Here is a 20,360-nt window from a genome sequence, read left to right on the forward strand (position 1 = left end):
CAGCATCTGTGTGCACTTATGTTCCATTTTGTAAATTATTTCACAGTCAGTAGAAATAATTTGGCAAGGAAGCTCATTAAAAGCACATCCTGCTCATGGCGTGCTGCTCTGTGCTGAGCTCTACCGCTCTCGTGCCCTCAGCCAAGAGCTGCTCAGCACCTTCAAGTCATGCCAAAGAGAATGGGAGCTGAGCAGGCGGAACAACTTGCAAATTCATCACTTTCTGAGTGGTATGGTCCAACTCTGGTGCCACTAAAAATCAATACAAGTTTTATCTTCAATTTAAACGGAAGCAGGATCTGGGCCATAGTAAACAGCTTTAATCATATGTCTGAATGGGTGGGTACATCTCTAAACTGCCGCATCAGAACTGTGCTTCTTTCCAGGCATAACTTCTTATTGATTTCAGTGTTATTTCCAAACAGAAACTACGGTACAGTGAATAAAATTGTCAAGCTAAGCCCCATCCCCTAAAATAAAAAGCACATAATTTAATCTAGTTCAGCTGTGTTTTTGCAGATCATTTTAGAAAAGCCATTATTAGAATCCATACTCAGACTTTAAAGCTTTTTTTTATTTTCTGAGAGCCTGTATTGCTATTAAGGACAGGGTTTAGTGCATCATTAATCCATATTCTGTTACTGTGGCACAGCAGATTCCTCATGTTCAATTTCAGAGACAACTAGCATTGGGGAAAAAAAAAGAAAAAAGAACAAATTTGAAATGTAAATGATGTAAATGACATCTCACAAAGCAAGTATTGGGGGAAAATATTAGCACTTTTATCGTAATGAGTTTGTAACCTAAATACATATTTCAAGGATTAAATTGCTGACCCTGTCTGACCTCCACAGGAGGTTGAATAGCTAGATCGCAGTTTAATCTTCAGTGAAAACGCTAGAGAAGAATAATACAGCCCTTGAAGAACAAACGAACATATATTACTGATGCCCCAAGATTCAGAATTTAACCCCTAAGAGTGAAAAAAAAAAAAAAAGCTCAAACCCCCAGACATTAGTCTCAAAAGACCCAGCAATAACTTTCCTCAGAAATAAAAATGAGAACACAAAAATTACACAACGCAGGATCAGGATGGAAAATAAGGGATTGCTCGGATGAGGGGGGAAGCTACAGACAGGTTAAGCAGTACAGTCCTGAGTCTCTAACCAAGGGGCTTTCCACAGCTAAATCATAATATGTGACATAGTGGGGCATAAGAGACCAAGCTGAAATGCTGGAGCTGGGTCAGAGACTGCATGTGTAATCTAGGTGCCAGACAAGGGTGTAAGTTCCAGGAAAGTAACTTGATAAAATGGAAAAATCCTGAGAAAGCAACTGAGAGCAAACAGGTTCAAGAGAGCTCTCCAGTGGCTAGAATGAATCCTCCACATACAGGGTTTTCGGTTATTCCACACAGAACCTACAGAAGGCCATCCAAAAATGATCACATTTGGAATAAAACCACATAAAGGCAAGTAGCTATATTAAGCAGGGCTACTGCATCCGCACATCTTGGACGTCAAGGCCAAAACCCACCCATTACTAATACAGATGCCCATTTTTACTGGTTCCTGGAGGCAGAGCTTTTGTAATAAACTTAAACCACTCTGTTTCATAATTCAGCTAATTCTGGTTGCCATCCCTTTGATTGTACAAGACAAAATGACTTCCTGTTTTGTGAAAGCACAGAGCCTACCTTGAAAATCGCTGATTTTTTTTTTTTATTTAATCCAAATGTATCTAATTGATTATGCTGTTTTAGCAATCTAAAATAAATTTTAGGAATTAAAAATATTACATTATTCAAGTTCCCCATCATTACTGTAACTGGAAAGGAACAAGCTTTGGTTTTGAGTTCAATCTTCTTACCTAAGAATCAATCAAACCAAATTCATATTTGGTCCACTAGTAAACCTGAAAGATTTTTGCCAGATGTATCATTCACTGACATAGATAAATTAAATAGAATTTAACAAACACTCTGTAACCGAAGCAAAGATAAAATGTTAAAGGTTTCTTATTTTTGTGCAGAATTCTCTGCATTTGCAAGCTCTTGACTAATAAGCACCTAACAATTTAAACAAGCAAGGAAGCTGATGTATTTCCACTCAAGTAGTCTGTGGCTACTGCACTTGCCAGCATCAGGATTCTCCCTCCAAGTCCCACATCCTGAACTTTGAAGCCCAGGACCAGTGTCTAAGGAATTGCAACCCGGTACCCAGCTTGTCCTTGAACGATTGACTTCAGCAAACAGTACAACCCCAGCCAAGGGGGAGTTGAAGTTCTTTGCTCTGAATAAGGATGCTTCCCAGGCTCACCCTGCCAGCTAGCAGAAGGCCACGATTTGTAAGACAGAGCCTGCTGTGAAACACGTGGTCATCAGAGAAGCAGACCAACACAGTACTTATGAAGTGATCACCTTGACATACTGAAATGTGGAGTGATGAGATTGGTCTTAAGGAAGCTGTTCATTACCCATCCAGAGTGAAAACGCACCCTCAGTCATGGAAAAACACACACAGGTCATAAGCAAATAGATAATATATTGTAAACAACACAGGGAGACAGAGGACTTGACTCTACTCACAGTAATATTTCTCATTACAAATCACCTCTCTATATTGCGTGAACCTGGTGTTTATTGGCATTTTTACTTTTCATTTTTGTAGCTGGAGTACATCAGGTTCTCTTACCAGTCAGTCAAAAGCATCTTTCATTAAGCACTACTGAAAGCCCAGCTCACCACTACTGATAGCTTCATGTCTGTGAACGGAATGGACTGCCTTGAACTCCTGCAAGTGCATGCAAGGATATTTCATAGCAGCTCCTGCTGTAATTACCAAGCTGCTATGTACACCCCTCCCAGGACAACAGCACAGAGAAATCACAGAGATGATGGATGAATAAGTCCATGTATCTATTCTCTGCCTTCACTTTCTCAACTACATGAGAAAAAAGATGACTTGTGGTCCTGCGTTATCATTTGCCCACTCTTACAGACTTTATCCTGTACCTCAAAATGGCTTTACATAATTTCATACAATGCTAATTCACATCAAGACCTATGTCTTTTGTTATCCTTAGCTTTCGACAAGAAGCTGCAATTCTGAATTTAACTCAAAATAAATACAAAGCAGCCTGTTTTCCCTTCGATACACAGTTCCAAAACATCACCCATACCTGAAAGTACTCGTACCTAAGAACTGAAATGTAGGACTTGTGAAAACTGTCATTGTGAATTTATTCCTTATAAAGAGCATACTCCTTCAAATATTTTGAAGCTTTAATTCTCCACTGAAAGGAAAAATCAATGGTGAGATCCTGTTTGCCAGATACTTTCCTAGGTGGCCTCTTTCTCAAGAAATGAGACATTTTACCCTGCATACTACATACAATTTTAGCTAAATAACCATAAACCAATGCATCTGTTCCTCATTCACATTTCCCCTCTAAATCCAGGTGTTTTCTCTACTGCATGAACAGCTCAGAGAATACTGCGTAATGCATTAGAAAAGGTTAGGAAAGGTGGCATTGCTCTCAGGTTTTTCTAGCATGCTGCAGGAATGGAGGTTGCCTTGTTACTCACAAGCAAACTGAAGCTTTGCTTCTCTGCTGACAATCGTTCCAAACGGGTTTGTTGCTACACACTGGTATGTTCCGGTATCTTGGGTTTTATTGGGATTATTGATCAACAGGTTGCCTTCCACCACGCTGTAGCGGTAATCCATACCGATGTCAATACTGGTTCCATTTAACTTCCAGCTATAGCACAAAATGCCAAAGTTAAATTCTGCTAATATTAATGGATGCTCTTGAGTATTTGAAAATATAACATGAAGTAAATAAAGAAAGATTTAAAACATCTTTTGACTACTCACTAAAAAAAAAAAGGCATGAAAATGCAAAATATTCCAGTATTTAACTGAAAGAGCAATATCCTTGACATATATTTCAGTCTCTGCTATGATTAATGTTTCTGTAGTTGCTAGTGCTGCTGCTCTTTGGAATTAATCATTTTGCAAGGGGAAGTCCCAGAAACAGGATCTTTAAACCATTCAAGTCCACTGAGGTTTTGGGGTTTTTTTCCACTCCCGACTTGCTAGCTGTTTGTTTTTAAATTTAAGAAAACTCACAGCAGATGTTGTCACAAACGGGGGCACTGAGAAATTCCAGCACCACATTGCCCCAGTTACAGCAACCCTCATGCCCATCAGCCCTCAATGGAGCATGCAAGGGAGCCACAGCCGCATAGCAGCTCCAGAACGTACAGAGAAACAATTTGAGTATGTTTGCACCAGTGAATCAACAGAGTTTATTGCATTAAATAGTCGGTCGTTTCAGAAGACAGCACGGTGGCTGAGGTCTGATGACTAATCGGTTTCAGAGTGGCATTTACTTTGGTGAAGAAAATGAGAAAGGTATTAAAGGAAAAAAACCAGCAGCCTAAATGATTTACAGCAGTAGCATCACTGTAGTAGTATACCATCTTTTTTCTAAGGATTGCAAAGCAGCTACTAAAGCTAAAAACAATTAAGAGCTTTGTCCATGTTTATGGAAAAGGATGGTTAATCTGGGAGCCAAGACTATTTATAATCCCTTCATAACCTTTTTGAACTCTTGTCCAAATTTTTCAATTGCACTGCAATACGTAGTAATTTCCTGATGCCTGTCTTTTTTTATCAGTATTGTGACAGACTCCAGGGGTATCACTGAGTTATACTGCATGATACACGCTCTTGGGGGATACTGCTGTAGAGGGGAGATCGTGCTAAAGAATAGTTAAACATTCAACAAACCCAATGGTTGGTCTGGGATTTCCTTTTACTTCGCAGCTCAGCTTCACTTTCTTTTCTTCCGAATCCAAGGGGAAGATCACGCTGTTGGGCTCCTGAAGGAAAACTGGCCCATGCAGTGTGTTGTCGTCTGCATTAAACAGAGGAAAAATGGGACAGATATTTGATGGAATCTCCATGTAGCCAGTGTTAAAATATAAAATAGTATCTTAGCAGCAAAAGGCCACGTATCATTCAGCCTAGAAAAGATGTGATAATGACACCTTTTTTTTTTTTTTTAATAGCAGCCAGATTTTTTTTTTCCAGAAGTCATTGAACCCAAGTGCGGTCAATGTTCGTGAAAATGTTTGTGCACTAAACAGAGCACAGACTGAAACTTTACCCAAAGTTCAAACAAATGGGAACATGCAAAGCTTACTTCAAACCAGAATGCTCAGTTTCACATTTAAAAACTTAAATATTTTCACTGTAAATTAAAAACCCACATTATTAAATACAGCTACACAGTAATGAGAGCCAGAGGTTCACCAGCATTTACAGCCCCCAGGAAGCCCCTCCATTAAAAGTGGTTCTGCCATCCCTGGATTGAAACGTTTTTGCAGTCACGGGGCGTAACTGAGCATCAGCCCCTCGGAGGGGACCCTTGGCCATGTAAACCCTTTTACATCTTCTGCCCTTTCCCAGCGGTGATGCTGCAGGGATCCCCCAGGCACCAGCCCTTGTACCTCACTGTACTCCCCGGGCACAAAGGTCCTGAGTGCTTGGTATGAACTGCGCCGGCAAGCACATTACACACCTGTGCACTTTCAAGTATTAAAACCTCACTCTAAATACAGGTAGAAGAGTGAAAATATTTTGGCAGAACAACCTTCAAAGAGTTCAGTAGTCATTTCACAGCAGTCCAGCAGTCTGAGGTTGGGGATTACTTACAGGAGCCTTCCTTGTACTGACTTTTCTTCTTTATTTTAAAAACACATTTTTATCCTCTGTGTTATTAACTCCTTCATATCTTCTTTCCTCTCTTCTCAACCACTTTAAATTTTCATCTTATCAGTTTATCTTTTTTCAAACCTGGAACTAAGGGTAAGCATTGCTAACAGGAACGGTCCTGAGGTACAGCTTTTCTCTGCCTGCCACTTTGCAGTTACAGGATTTCATGAAATATGTCAACATTGCTCAAAATGCCCACAAAAAGTTACAACGTAAATTCCCTGCTCTCCATCCTGTTTGTATTAGACAGTTTTATCTTCACGGTAGCTGTTCAGAACATAAAGGAAACCAACTTTTCTTCCCTGAAAAGATCAGCTACCTTGATTTCACCAAGACTTTTCCGCCCATCAGTGTCGATGTCTAGCTGCCTCCCTTAAGTATAGCGCAAGTAAGGACCCAGTAAAAACTGCTCCCAGTCAGAAAGCCTTTTAGCTGAATAGAAGGAGCCTTGCTTTAACATTTTTTGAACATTTTCCGATCATGTTCTGCCCTATCATCTTTACAGCAGACTTCTGTTCTTGCAGAGTACTGATGGGACAAAGGGCAACTGCATGGGCCATCAGGGTGCTGCTGGTGGTACCCACAGCTTCCTCGCTGCCGAGGGCAGGGACTCGCAGGGATGCGAGCACGGACGTCGCTTTGGCCAGGCAGCCACGCTGCTGTCTGGTCTGCTGCCAGATGTCCATCTTGGTGGACATGCAGGAAATTTGTGGGTATAGGAGGTCAGAGGAGAATGAATAAATAAAATATAGAGATGATGGGATGAACAAAAAAATTAAGAAAGAAAAAGGAATGAACAGAAGACGATGCATCTTCCCAATGGGAGGAAGGTGAGTATGAATGTGAACAGCCCTCATATCGCCCGACACTGGGAAATCACCTGGATTTATTAGGGACAGAACAATAATTCTCTACTCCAGGGAAAAAATTCTGTCACCTCCACAGAAGGATTTCAGAAAGACTATGCCAGGAAGATTATAATGGAGCAACCTCTCCCCCGTATCTCCTCCCTCAGGCACCACCACAAAAGAGAATGCACTAAGCATACAGTCATATCAGTTGTGTTTATCTTTATTTTTAATTATATGTTAACGATATCTGACTGAGACTCATTTATTATTCAAAACACATTTCACATAATCTCTAGCTTTAAATTATACCTGTGTGCAACTTACTGTTGCTGGCATAAAAAGATAATAATAACCATAAAGCATACAGGGTTAGATTATGATATCCTGACTTGTTTCTGAGACCCAGGGCTGCTTCACTCCTTAAAAAGTCTCATTCACTGTAAGAAATAATATTAGAATCTGGCCCATGAAGATTACAGCTCTGAGTACTATATTAACGGGTTTGAAAACAAGAGAATTAAAATATATTTTAATTTATCCAGTTTTCTAATTGTAAAATACAGAAGCTGGCCTGGTGCTCAGGTCCTGTGTAAGAATCGCTTCAACTCCCATAGGCAAGGAGCTTGATTGTGCCGGGACAGGCACAAGCCAGACCATCCCAGGTAATCCAGTTAGTGAACCGTGCTGACTCAGGTACGTGTTGCATCAGCTGTGTCATCTGCCTCACCCCCCACAAAGGACTGAAGTCACACTACGCTGTCATTTGCTGTTATTTCAATTACGGTGTGTCAATTTATATCATATCACATCATGCTAAAGGTCAGATTCTTGGTCCTCCTCCCATCACAAGAAAATACACTTTGCATTAAAAAGTGGATAGCTCACCTACTCGAGTCGGGAAACAGACACACAAACAAATCTAAGGGTCCAAACGTGTCCCCATATGACTAGGACATCACTTGGCTGCAGGATCAGGGCCCAGACCCTTACGGTATAGCGTCCTGGGGTGAGACACTGGTCTTCAAGGTATAATGAAACTGGTCCACATGATGCAACGGGGTGTTTGATAGGGAGTTACATTTGTGAGAAACATCACAATCTGCCTACATAATTAGTAAGCAAAGTACAATTTAGAAAACACATCGGACAAAAAGTAAAGAACTACAAAGGTAGAAATAGTCACATATAGGTGAAAAGGCTAAATAACTTAATTTGCCTAAGCTAAAATAGAAGCTCATGGAAGATCAAATGAAACCACTCTCCAAATATTATAGCTGCTGCTGACACTAACATTCAGCTTTTATATGGCAAAAAATGCTTGCCCTTCCTGTTAGCCAGCAAGAAGAAAAGCCCTGGTGCAACTACTACTTGGCTTTCAAGAGAACAGCGTTGGGTAAGGCAGGGAGAAGGTCTGAAAGCAGCTGCCAGCGTATCAGGGGTTCAGAAGAGGAGGAAAAACCTTGCAACACTGGGTAGATAAAATTATTTTGAGTGCCTTTCTTCTTTCTCTTATTGCTGCTTGTGTATAACCAAGATAAGCAAGTCCAAACTATTTAATCTTCAGCCTGTAGAGTCCTTTTGCTACAGTCTAATGCGTGATTGAAATCACTGCAGCCCAGATCCTAACATGGTGTGTGACAAAACTTGAGCCACAGTACCTTACAGAAGAGGAGGATTTGGTTCAAAGAACACTAAATAGTCACTAATAAACTGCTGTCTACATTCTTACAGACAGAAAACTAAAAGTACCTGTACCATAAATAGTCCATTTTTTACTAACTTACATTACTGGGTAGAAACAGATTTCAGATGTTTGGCGTCAGCACAGGCAAATGCATTTGCTCTGTTACAGTGTCTGGTTTTGTGGGAGCAAAGGTTTGCTATTCAGATAAATTTGAAATGTGAATTTTACACCTTTTTTTTAAATAAAAGTGGTAACTTCTTTTCTATTGCAATAATGTTCAGGGACTCACAATCACAAAGCAACAACACATTTTTAGCTTATCACTGATGAACACAACTAGCTGCTTGATCCACAGAAGCCCATCGATGCCAGAAGGCGGTTCTTTCCGGAGCTTAGCAGGCTTTTCCCTTGCCCTTATCAGATTGTGTTTATTAGGCTCTCTTTTGGTCATTTAATCAAACAGAACAATGAAGCAGTGCATATATGTATGCACACACATGAAAGCTGCTCAGTTATTTTAGCTCACTTCACTCTTTACGATATTCAGCAACTACTGCATAACCTGTGCTACTCCTTACACATTTGTTACTGTCCTGGGAAAATACAATAAGTAACCTTCCCGGACAAGCTAACTGTTGAGACACTCTCCCAGTGACAGATTTTATTGTTCTGAGTTACATTTCTTTTGCTCGAGCCCGAAATGAGTTAACCCAGAATGAACACTGAGCTGCCCTCAGCTTAAGACAAGTTGCAAACAAGATTGGTTACCAAAAAGCATTTTTTTTTTCCCCTGTCAGATGAAACAAATGTACTACTGCTCTGGGTCTGCCTCCTTTGAGGGAAGTGTATTTCTTTCAGTAAGATGCAGGGTATAAGAAATTTCAGTAGATTTCATGTTCAAAGAAACACTTTTAAACACAGTACGAGGGGTATGCCCATATGCTGTTGGACAGAATGTGATAGATAATTTAGATGAACATGCTGCTATGCTAGCTTCTGCTGAGATCCATACACTTTTTTTTTCCTAGTGAATCACAAAATCTACTTTAAAATGCCAGATTAATTTAAATACATTACAAATGAAGAGTATATTTTCTGTGTCCCTCCCGTACCCTAAACCTGAAAGTCAGCATATCCAGTAGGATGCTAAATGCTTGTCATCTTTCTGCACTTTTGAGGAATTGAAACATGAAGAACGTCAGCTGAGGTTAATTCACATGAACAGGTGAAACCATTCCTATTCTCTCTGAACATTAAGCCCAGTGACGGATATCGTTACCTAAATGGAACTGCTTTAATTTTCATTGAAAGTTATGGCCAATTTGAGAGAAGGTTTAATTGAATATTGCACACTGTAGGGAAAGATAATAACTAAACTGAAAAGAGAATTCTTGGAGTATATCCAGTATAAATGATAAAAATCCTTTCCTTGTTTGCTGCCGAGGGAATTGGTTTCTGCTATGTATGCTGGTGTGTTTTCATACAGCACTACAAGTCGGTATTTCTTCAAGACAAAACTGCACCTTGGGAAGAGCAACTCTTCAGGAAACTGGAAAGTGAAATGGATAGGACAGCTCAAGGGCATCACTGATTAACACAACAGCCTGCTCTTCAAGGTTAGTCAGCTGCATTATGTCCTCCTGAGCAGGAGAAGACTAAATTGGACGGCTTGCTCTTTATTTTTTGCCTGTCACTTCTATTAACATCAACTGCATGCACAAATGGTGCTAATGGCTTTGAAATTACAAGAAAGCAATTTTTACACCAGATAGTGCTACTACAAATAATTCTGTAGACTTCTCAATGAACAAGACCTGCTAAAGGTGCTTCCCATTCAATAGAAACAAAAAATGTATTTAAAAAGAGGGGATCTAAAAAGTCTTGTATGAAGTGTTATTTTTAAGGGAAAGGCCTTATAGCGCTACATCTTTGGAGACAGCCACCAGCCTGCCTCTGCTGTTGGGCTGCTAATTGTTCCTGCCTACCACTGCACCATGGCTGACCCACATGTTTAAGAAAAAACCAGTCAAGATTACTAAAGAGAACAAACCAACAACAACATTCAGATACTTTCATTGGGAGCAAAGCTGAAACAAATGATGAGCCTCTTTTCCTCCTTCTCATCATCATCACCCCACCACTGCATAAGATGCACTTTCTGCAGTTCCACTGCAATACTCTGAGCCGCAGGAGCAAAACACCCAGAGATCTTGTCCGAGACATCCCCTGCAGACTTGCTTCTGGGGTAAGAAGCTGGATGAGTAAGAGACCCACCACCTCTCTCCTGACCCCTTGCAGCACCAGGCTGCAAGATTGGGCTTGTTTTGTAGCACCCTACAGCTCTCCAACAGGGACCACGAGCCAGATGGCTCCTCCCGCTATCACCTCTGTTTTCTGACATACTTTTATTTCCCAGATCGCTGCTGTACCAAGTACAAGAGCAGTTAAAGTGGAAAGCCATGCTTGACAGGTGACATCTGACAGGCAAGCATCTGATACCCAAGTTCAAAAGCGGTGTCAGATATTCCTCAGAGACAGCCACGCAGCCATAAAATCCAGAGGCTCAGAAGACAGGAAGAAATAAATCTTCACTCTCGTAAATGCAGGCATGGAAGAGCTCCAGAATTTGAAATGGAGACAGTAATGGTCTGACGACTCTATTTACAAGTGACCCAAGTATCTGGAGCAGTTTGAATTAAAGGCAGGGTTAAACACATCCACCCCGATGCGAGTGTGCTCTGACTGCCGAGGGAAGCCCGGGGTCCATCAGTTAGGGGAGGTCAGGAGCCAGCCCGCCTGCTGCCTCTGCCCGGGTCCTGCGACGCTGGAGCACAGGAGCAAACGTGCAAATGCCAGCTCAGGGAGTTCATCTGTGAAGCCTCTCATTCAGTCTGACTGTCTGTACCACAGCGGTGTCATAATTTTTACCTACTTAAATGCCACATGATTAATTATAGCAAATGTCATCAAGTTAGCACTTCAAAAAAAAAATGATCTTGCTACCTGATCCATACACGCAAAAGCAAGCAAGTTTTCCCTGTGCCTCATCTACTGGGTCTAGACAGCCAGGAGGAGGCAATTCCCAATGCAGCATAATGAGTGACTTGTCCTACGACAAAAACGTTATTTAATAGAATGTAATTTGTGTTCTCTTAGTAAGTCAACAGCATGATTATCACCACAGATGTTCTCTTCAGTATACGATAAAAGCACATTTCTCCATTACTGCAGAAAATCACAATTTTCTTCACCAAGCAGCGTTCTCCCTGAGTCATCACAGCTAACACCAGGAAAATAAACACATAAACTTGCACTGCTCTGTTAAAGATGATATCAGCCCACAATAGAGCTATGAGTAATTCTAAGACAACAACACTAATAACAACAACAACAACAACAATAACAACACTAATAATAAGAGGAGGAGGAGGAGGAGTACAATAGAAAAGCATTGGGGCATCTGCAGGTCCTCTGCTGAAAGATCAGTTACAAATATTACACAGAACCAGCTGCCTGTTCATTAATGATCAGGTTATTTGTTGATCTCCAGCACTGAAATACTAGAAACAACCAAAGAGATATTTTTGAAAGATGCTTTTAAATACATAAATAATAATCAGACTTGTTCTGATGTCTTATAAGTTAAGCTCTAGCCCTGAGGAAATCATTCAGCAGAGTTATATATCCAACCCTAGAAACCAGGATTATGACAGGAAATTAAAATACTGTCCCTACCTAGCACAATACATCTATTGTTACCATTGGGCAGTAATAAAAAAAAAAAACCAACCAAAAACCACCTCACATTTTTCTTCTTGAAGTAACAAAGGCATACTCAGGTTTTGAGATGAATAATATTAATTTCACCAGGGTTCTCAAAAGCTGCTGCATAACACATCTATTCTGAATGAACATATTCTGTCACTAGGAATAAGAACACTAAACCTGCATTATCTAAAAACCTACCATAAACTGTTTGTTCCCCTAGACTTAACTATGGAATACAGACATCTTAAATTATCTTTGTTGTTGTTATGCACATGCAGCTTTCGTGGATTTGAGCTGTGACCAGAAATCCACCTGCCAGGATGACACCAGCACGTTGCTAAACTGAGCCCCGGTCAAGATCCATGACTCGGCTCTTCAGTCACTGGATGCATTTTCCTCAGTTATTTTCTTCATTCTCCCCCAAGACGATTGCTGTAACAACTCATGGTACTGTGTAATTACTTAATCAGTCAAATCTGCTGGTTACAAGAGAAAAAATAGTCACTCTCTCACATTAGCTCATGCTCCTTTTGTTTCACCAGTGTACACGGAGACAAAATGAACATGCTCTTAGAGACCAAACACTGGGACTATTACAACTCCTCCGTGAATGAAAATGAAATGACAGGTATGTTGGACACCACCTGTAAGGGCTGTGCTCATTCACATGCAACTCCCCACACTTCACCAACTGCAGTTGAACACCTTGAAAATGACACTTGCCAATGCAAACGTTATTTTGCCGCTCTGCTTTTGAATACTGTATGTTTGAGTTCAAAGCATCTCTGATGACGGGATTGTATAGAGCCTTAGATGAAATACTGGTGTTTAATCTGTTTCATGGTTTATGTATTTTTTACTTCTTTCAACTCAGGACATGACATACTTTCAACCAAGGAGGTCAGTTAATGACAGAGAAATTGTTACTTAAGTGAGACAATTGCAGCTCATGGTCTACTCCATCCATGGCACTAATCTTAACCACTGAAGAGCAGCTCTGAGACATCTTGCCTCAATCCATTATCCTCATGCATCACCTGGCATGCAGGTGGCCTGTCACAGCCACAGCAGAGGTAGCAGCCACATCCCATGCCTGATGAATTGTGGCCTCAGGTTCTCAAGAGTCTTGTGCTGTTGGCAATGGTGGCTTCCAGAGCGGTTTGTAACCTCCCAGGAAAGCACAGGTAAAGTCCAACCATGAGGACAGTTCCCAGGGTCTGTGAATGCTGACTGCACCTGTATCTTGTAGCTAGAAATTGATAGTGGGCTGATTCTTTTCCATCCCTGTTGAAAACAAGTCCTGGATGCAATGTGCAAAAACAGGTAAAGTCTATGGTTCAGGCTGAAAATGGCCTTTGCCTAATAAGAGAGCTGAATCTATAAAATTCTTTCAGAAAGCTGTTGTCAGCATCCTAGACTATCAAAAACCTTTATATTTACATCTGGTCAGTCTGACATGACCTCCACCTCTGACCTAGCCCCAGTACAGCACATTACTGTGTAAGCAAAGTTGCCTTCAATTATTCTTTAACCTCCTCCCAAAGTCCGCAGATCCCTCCACCATTGCTAGGTGTTCTCATATAGGGCTATTTGTGGATAAGGTATTATAAATGTTTCAAAGGTCTGTACTAATTAACTATTGATTTATTAGTAAAATTTAAGATGTTGATATAATTGCTGTCTTCCAAGAACACATATCATTATTCTAAGATTTTCCGTTGTCTTGAGTATGACAGGGACTATAAAGTGCATAAAAGAAAAAAACAAAACAGAAATAGTAGGTCTGTGTGCATATTTTAAAGCCACATATTTCCTTTCTGCAATACCTCCCTGAACTCAATTGATTTTAATCTTTCACGTAATAAGGAAGGTGTGTAAAAGCCAGGTTCACAAATGCTATCCTCCTCACTCCACCAGCCGACAGTAAAAAGTTATGAAAATACTCATATTGAAAAAGCCTCTTTCCTTTAAAATACTGGAGCCTTGGAAAAGAGAAGTCCCTGGGGCAATAACCTGTAATCTCTGTATCATCTATTGCTTGAAAAACAAAGACAACTTTGGCAATGTGTACAGGCTCTCAATTGATTGAGCCCCACTCTGTAGAAATCTTCAAGGTGAAAGGAACTCTCTCTGGCACATCGCTTCAAGGTGAAGCCCATTTTTTGTTTTCAGGTTTAAGTACGTTAGCCACTGTCAGAAGTAAAGCTGATTCCTGCCAACTTTTTTTATCTGGCTATTTACAGAGAGGTTTAGGCAATGGATTTCTTTCTCAAATATTTGTGAATAAGCAGATCAAATTACCAGTGCCTCATGAGCGATGCAGTACTGCTCCTGGGTAGCAGCGAGCAAAGGATAATCTAATCAGTCCGGCACACTTCAAGCGAAAGACCAGGAACTTAATTTGCACTATGTCACTGGTCAGAAAATGCACGTACAGTGGTTCAGCTTGTCAATGGGGCACTGTAAATCTGCTTGTTCTGGGTCACGGGCACACATTTTGCAATTACGGCAAGAAAACACACCACCGTATACAAGAGAATAGATCAGGGATGACTCTGACATTTAGTTGCACATCATTAAGAGAAGCAGTGCTGAGAGCTGTCGTACAAGCCCTTGCTTATGCCCAGAGCAGGCAGTGCTGCTGAGTACTGAGTAATTATGGGAATATCAGGAATGCTTTCCCAGGAGCAGACCAGCATTCAGCTAGCACGCGTGACTTACTGCCAACAGACACCCACAAAACTTTCAAAACATGAACAAAGCAGAAGGTAAAACAGCTATCTGTTAACTCAATACCCAATACCCAAATTTCTCCTTATCTGTTTGGTTTTGGCAATATTTGGCAGTATTTCCATATCCCTGAGACAACAATGTAACAGAACGCAGGTGATGAAGTTTCATCATCTCACCTGTTGTGTCCTCTCCCAGCGTTAGGCATCCGAAGGTGCTAGTCAGATGTAGTCAAGGTGTGCAGCTTTTATTTAACTGACAACTGTTTAACAGAGATGAGTGTATGAAAGCACAGCCTGTGCTAACACAGGCCGTGCGTCTGCCCATGGGTCTACCCAACACTGAATGTTTGGAAGAATAAGGCACCTGTCTCTCTTGGATGACTTCAAAAATCTCTCCTGTGGTGGTCTCTGCCTCTGGTTCCTCTACATTTGCCTGTGATTCTGCAAAAGAGCTAGTTTATTTTAATCTAAAATAGTCTAGATTGCATTAAAAGCATTCAATTTAAATGCCTTCAAGCAATAATTCTGATGTAGCAAGTCTGTTTTTAAAAAAATTGGAAGAATAAAGGTAGTGTCCATCTAAATCAAGGTAGCCGAGTTGTATATTCAATCCATTTCAATCTTTTAAAAGCATAGAAACTTTGGAAAAAAGCAGCTGCTTTTCAGAAATATTTTTTTAATACATGAGGGCTATTGGGGGGGGGGGGAGGAAAAGCTGAGTTAAACTGTAAACACATTCCTGCAAAAAAAGCTCAGGATTTGCAATTTTTCTAGCTGAATTTGAATATAAAGACATAAAAAGAATAAGAAATGAGCACACGGGACATGAGTATAGTTTCTCTCAAGATCTACACACATCCATGGCTATGAAGGACAGTACTTGTTCATTTTCAAACCCTGGGAAGGCTGCAGGGACCACCACAACTGTATTTTGGTGGTGTGCCTTTCACAACCCTGTCCAAACTCTTCCACTTGGGATACATGTAGCTCCCTACAGCATTTATGTATTACAAATTAAACATGATGTTTCACATGTGGCCCCATGAGAAAATACTTCATATTCAGTAAAGTGGGAATAAGGTGAGCATGAGTTCTGTGTCCTTTCTGTTGTAGACTACTGGCACAGACACACCTTTTAAGCATCTGCCTCATTACAAATATTACACTCTGCATTTTTTTTACGATTTCTAGCTAGTTCAGCCCTTGCATTAAGAAAACCATACAATATTTCAATGTAACAAATTACAGTGTAACTGCAAGAATGGTGAGAGAGGGAAACCTCATGTTTATAATGTTATATATTTATATTTTTGGTGCAAAATTGTCAGCATCAGCTTCTAATGGTCTCTGGCTGTCTTGAAAGCAAGCCTGATGGCATCCTGGGTATCTGGGGTTTAAACAGAACTTTTTTTCATTTAGGAAAAGAGAATAACCTCTCTTTTAAAGTTATACAGAGGTAAATCAAAGCCCTTCTTACAGTCCTTGCTGTACTGCATGCCCTCCTGAGACATGCCAGGATCACACTGCACAGTATCACAATGCCGGGCAGGTTTCTGGCCATGGCTGGGAACACCTCACTAGCTCTTCCCACTGCTGCTAAAGCAAGAAAGTGTTTAATCCTGTAAACAGGATCCAATGCTATAATCTCTAGGTGGTTATGTTACATAAATGGATTTAAGGCATTTGAAGTCTGCTGTTGGGACACCGGGCTGGCACCTCAGCTGGTGTAAATCTCCGTAACTTCATTGAAGTCAGTGGAACTGCACCAATTCAGGGCACATTCGAGGAGCTGTCCTTCAATTTTTTTTAATTTTTTTTGTAAATGTTTCTGTAATCCTCAGCAGAGCAGGGACCGAAAGCATTCCTCCTCTCCAGCAGATGATTCCCTGCACAGAGAAGCCGCGGGGTGCAGGGGAGCTGCTGTGGCTCCGGCTGCCGGGACACACCAGCCACTGGCACCGTGTCCTGCCCTGCATGGCCACCCCCAGCACAGGGACCTCCAGCACTCACGGACAGTCCCCAACTCTTTTTCTGCAAGTCACTGTTTATCCTCATTTATTCTGCTGGGTCATCCCCGCAGAGGGACCAGACTCTCCACAGACACGCAAAAACCAGATCCCACGTGAATCCGGCATTAAAATTAACATCGCTGAATGCCAAATTGAGGGCAGCTTAAATAAAGTTCCCAGAGTTCAATCAGTAAAACATCAAAAGAGCAACTGGGAGTGCAATTTATACAATCTGCCCATGGATAGCATGTATTCCTTTAATTTTTTAAAAATGTTATGAACTTTAAGTAATGCAGCAGGGAAAAGAAATCAGTAATAGCTGTCAAAAACCTGACTTTTATGGCTTCTTACACTGCAATTTAGGACCCTTAAAACCCACTCAGATTGATGGCATTTGTGAGTAAAATCTTTCTTCTATCTGCGTGTAACACTATCAGGTTAAGTTTTCAAACATTTCTTGCTCAGGTTTAAAGAGCAGCATGGTGGGGTTGCCCCAGAGACAGAGTTCATCTCAAACTGTCCATTTAAATCTCTACCACCTGGTGCAGCTTCAGGAAGAGAAGCTCCTTTTTAAGGTGTTTCTTATAACAGGAGAAAACTGCTCTTGGAAACACAGTCCTTAATGCAATATAAGGACATCAAAAAGCAACAATTACCAAACAACACAGCCTATCCCAAGGGTATAATTTCAGTTTGCTTGCGGAGACTTCTGGTTCTCCACCCAGAGGATGCTGATACTTCAAACACAAACGTTATGCAAAACGTAGCTATTTGTGAACAAGTGCTTCAGATTAGACTTTGACCTAATGCAAATCGCATTTTCTATAAATGATTTGCAAACCAGCATCGCTGTGACAGATAGTACAACGGTCCACTAAACCTTCCATGGTCTTCCCACTACTGTGGTGACCAAGGAGAAGCTGTGCGAGCAGCTGGCAGCAGCAGTGCCGCTGCTGACCAACGCACGGCAGCTTACAGGAGTCTGTGCTCTCTGCATGCCCTGCGTGGAGAACTGCCTACATCCTGTCACCCAGAGGCACTGAAGATAAATACAAACTAATTGCATCTCCAGAGATGAAATATAGCTAGTTGCCCCCCTGAGGAGGCTCTTGTTTTGCTGTTAGACAAAGGACATAAGGAAAAGCTCTGAAGAAGTGCACTGCAATAAAATGACTACAGAGATAAACAAATTCAGTATCAATGAGGACAGCAAGTCAACAGCTGACTGGAAGGAGATCACCTGTATTTCTTTAGGAGAAAGTCATCTGACCGAGGCCTATTACTTTATAATTAAAAACCAACTTACTTTCTTGTTCAACAAGAAATTACATGTTTTACTGTGTTGATATGATCCAGTGAAATAAATGTCACTACATAATGTCCACTCATGCCCAACCAGTAGGTGGCTGAAGACTTTAGAACTCCAGTGCAAACTAATAAAAGTTATTCTTTGCCATGTTTTACTACAAATAGCCCAAAATATCAGGAAGATGCCAAAATAGGAGTTGACTTGCATTACTCATCCAAATGCCATGACCACCTGCAGCACTTTGGCAATTGGGAGACAACCAGCTCCAGGATAGGGGGTTACTTTTTCTTTTGGTAAATTACAAGTCAGAAGTTAAAAGCAAGAAAATTAACAAAAATCATGTAATTTCATTCTAGTGAAGAGAAGGTTTAATGGGTAATCAAAATAATGTGCACTGCTTCAGCAATTTTTTCATTACAATTTAAAAAAATAATGGCTTTCTCTATTATGAAAATTAAGGATTATCCTGGACTGAGGATGCACTACAAAGAACCTCCTGATTGTTTTTTTAGATGCCTCAAAGACAAACAAGAATTTCTGTAAGCAGCCTTTTCTCTGGAACTGAGAGCTTTGGCTTTAATTTCAAGAAGTATACCACCGCACTCCATAATGAAGAATACACAAAGTAATTAAAGAGAGAATAACTCTTTACAGATCACTTTGGTAGCACTCTGCTGTCTCGCCAGAGCATTGTTCTGCGAGCAGCAAGAAATCAAAGCCACAGAGGAAGCTTCTCTTGACCTGTTTGCAGTTCAACCCATCGTACCTGAGAGCGCTTCAAATGAGAAGTGCCGCTGCTCTCAGCATTGCGGCTGCTGGGGAAGTTTATAAGAGCACTGCGGAGGCAGCCAAAAATAGTTCAAAGACATGAGAACGAATGCCTTTTTTAAAACTGCTGCCTTTTTAAATATGCAAAAGATGGAAATGATAATACATAATTAATACATGTGAGAATATATAACAAAAATAGTGCTACGCTGTCTGCTGATGCACATTAGCGGTAGCATTACTGTGCAATAGCATAGTATAGAAGAAAGTGCCCAGCCAGGTGGATAAACAGGACGGTTTCTTTCCCGTGGGCTTGACACAGCAGTGGTTTCGTACAACAAGCACATTTGTTACCCTCAGATCTTAAATATATACATCCTTCATTCTTCAGTCATGATCTGTCTCATACAGTAAAAAGATCTTTGTCAATGTTGGAAATACAAAACATTACTCAAACCTGGTCTTGCTTATTCTGCACCAACATAAAGTACATCCCTTCATACTATGTTGTTACGCAGTGTAGTTGTTTACAAAACTGGATACTCCACTTCCCAGAGAAGTTTGCTCATTAGTTATGAACTGAGCCTACAGCGTATTCACCACACATTGCCTGTGCAGGCGATGGCTGTGGTTCCCTGAAGAGCAGCACCTGGGGGGGCTTCCAACACTGTCCCCATCCAAGTCACCTGGAGCTGGTGAAGCCTTTGCCTAAGAACTGGCCTCAAGTACTCCATTACATTTTTTTTCCATTTCTAGTATCCATTAGGAAAATATAATGGATTTCAATTGCAATGAACTTGTTGACTGAAGGTTATGTGACTCGAATTAAGCTTTGCAATTCAAAGAATGTACATGAGCTATGCAATGAAAATTTTTAAAAAATGTATTTTCTATACAATTGCAGCCATTTACAGCCCAGTGACAACACCTTTTGCCTAGTATTGTATGAATGAAAATATACCCCTATAATTAGAACAGGAATTAACTGCAACAGTCAAGCCCTTAAAGTCATGTGTTAAATGCCGACTTTGCTTTGTTAGTATTGCTACAATTTTAACATCTTTTGTCCTTTGAACTTCTATGTAAACTTTTCCTTAACTCTTTATTCAGTATAAACGTACCCTTAGCTTCTCCCAAGTAAGCAAAAGCATGCTGGATATTGCCACAGCAGTACTACTTTGCTTACCTCTAGGAAAGAATTAAAAGCATTTTAATACTAAAGGACAAATGTATACAGTAAAAAGTACACTGTGACCGTGTTTGTATGTGTGGTAATGCAGTAAATATTTCCCTTAAATACTTCTCTAATCCCAAAGATGATTTTTCATCTTGCTGGGTTTTATTCAGTGGAAAACCCGCAAGCTCCTTCTTAAACCAATTTTTTCCTCCTGAAGGAGAGGAGGCCCACCAAAGCGAGCAGTTAAGTACACGACCCACGCCCCACGGTGTGCATGCA

At 40.7% G+C, this 20,360-nt stretch overlaps 1 protein-coding gene across 1 annotated transcript in view; it reads right to left on the reverse strand.

Moving 5' to 3' along the window:
• The window catches only part of LOC142042644 (contactin-4), a 307,150-nt gene that overhangs the window by 126,073 nt on the left and 160,717 nt on the right, over positions 1-20,360 (reverse strand). Inside the window, exons 3-4 of the mRNA XM_075052777.1 lie at positions 4,797-4,923; positions 3,587-3,762 (exon numbers count right to left, since the gene is read on the reverse strand). Coding sequence (XP_074908878.1) covers positions 3,587-3,762; positions 4,797-4,923 — 303 coding nt within the window. The remainder of the gene's footprint in view (positions 1-3,586; positions 3,763-4,796; positions 4,924-20,360) is intronic.

This window comes from Buteo buteo, chromosome 21 (assembly GCF_964188355.1).
Source record: "Buteo buteo chromosome 21, bButBut1.hap1.1, whole genome shotgun sequence".
Taxonomy (NCBI): Eukaryota; Metazoa; Chordata; class Aves; order Accipitriformes; family Accipitridae; genus Buteo; species Buteo buteo.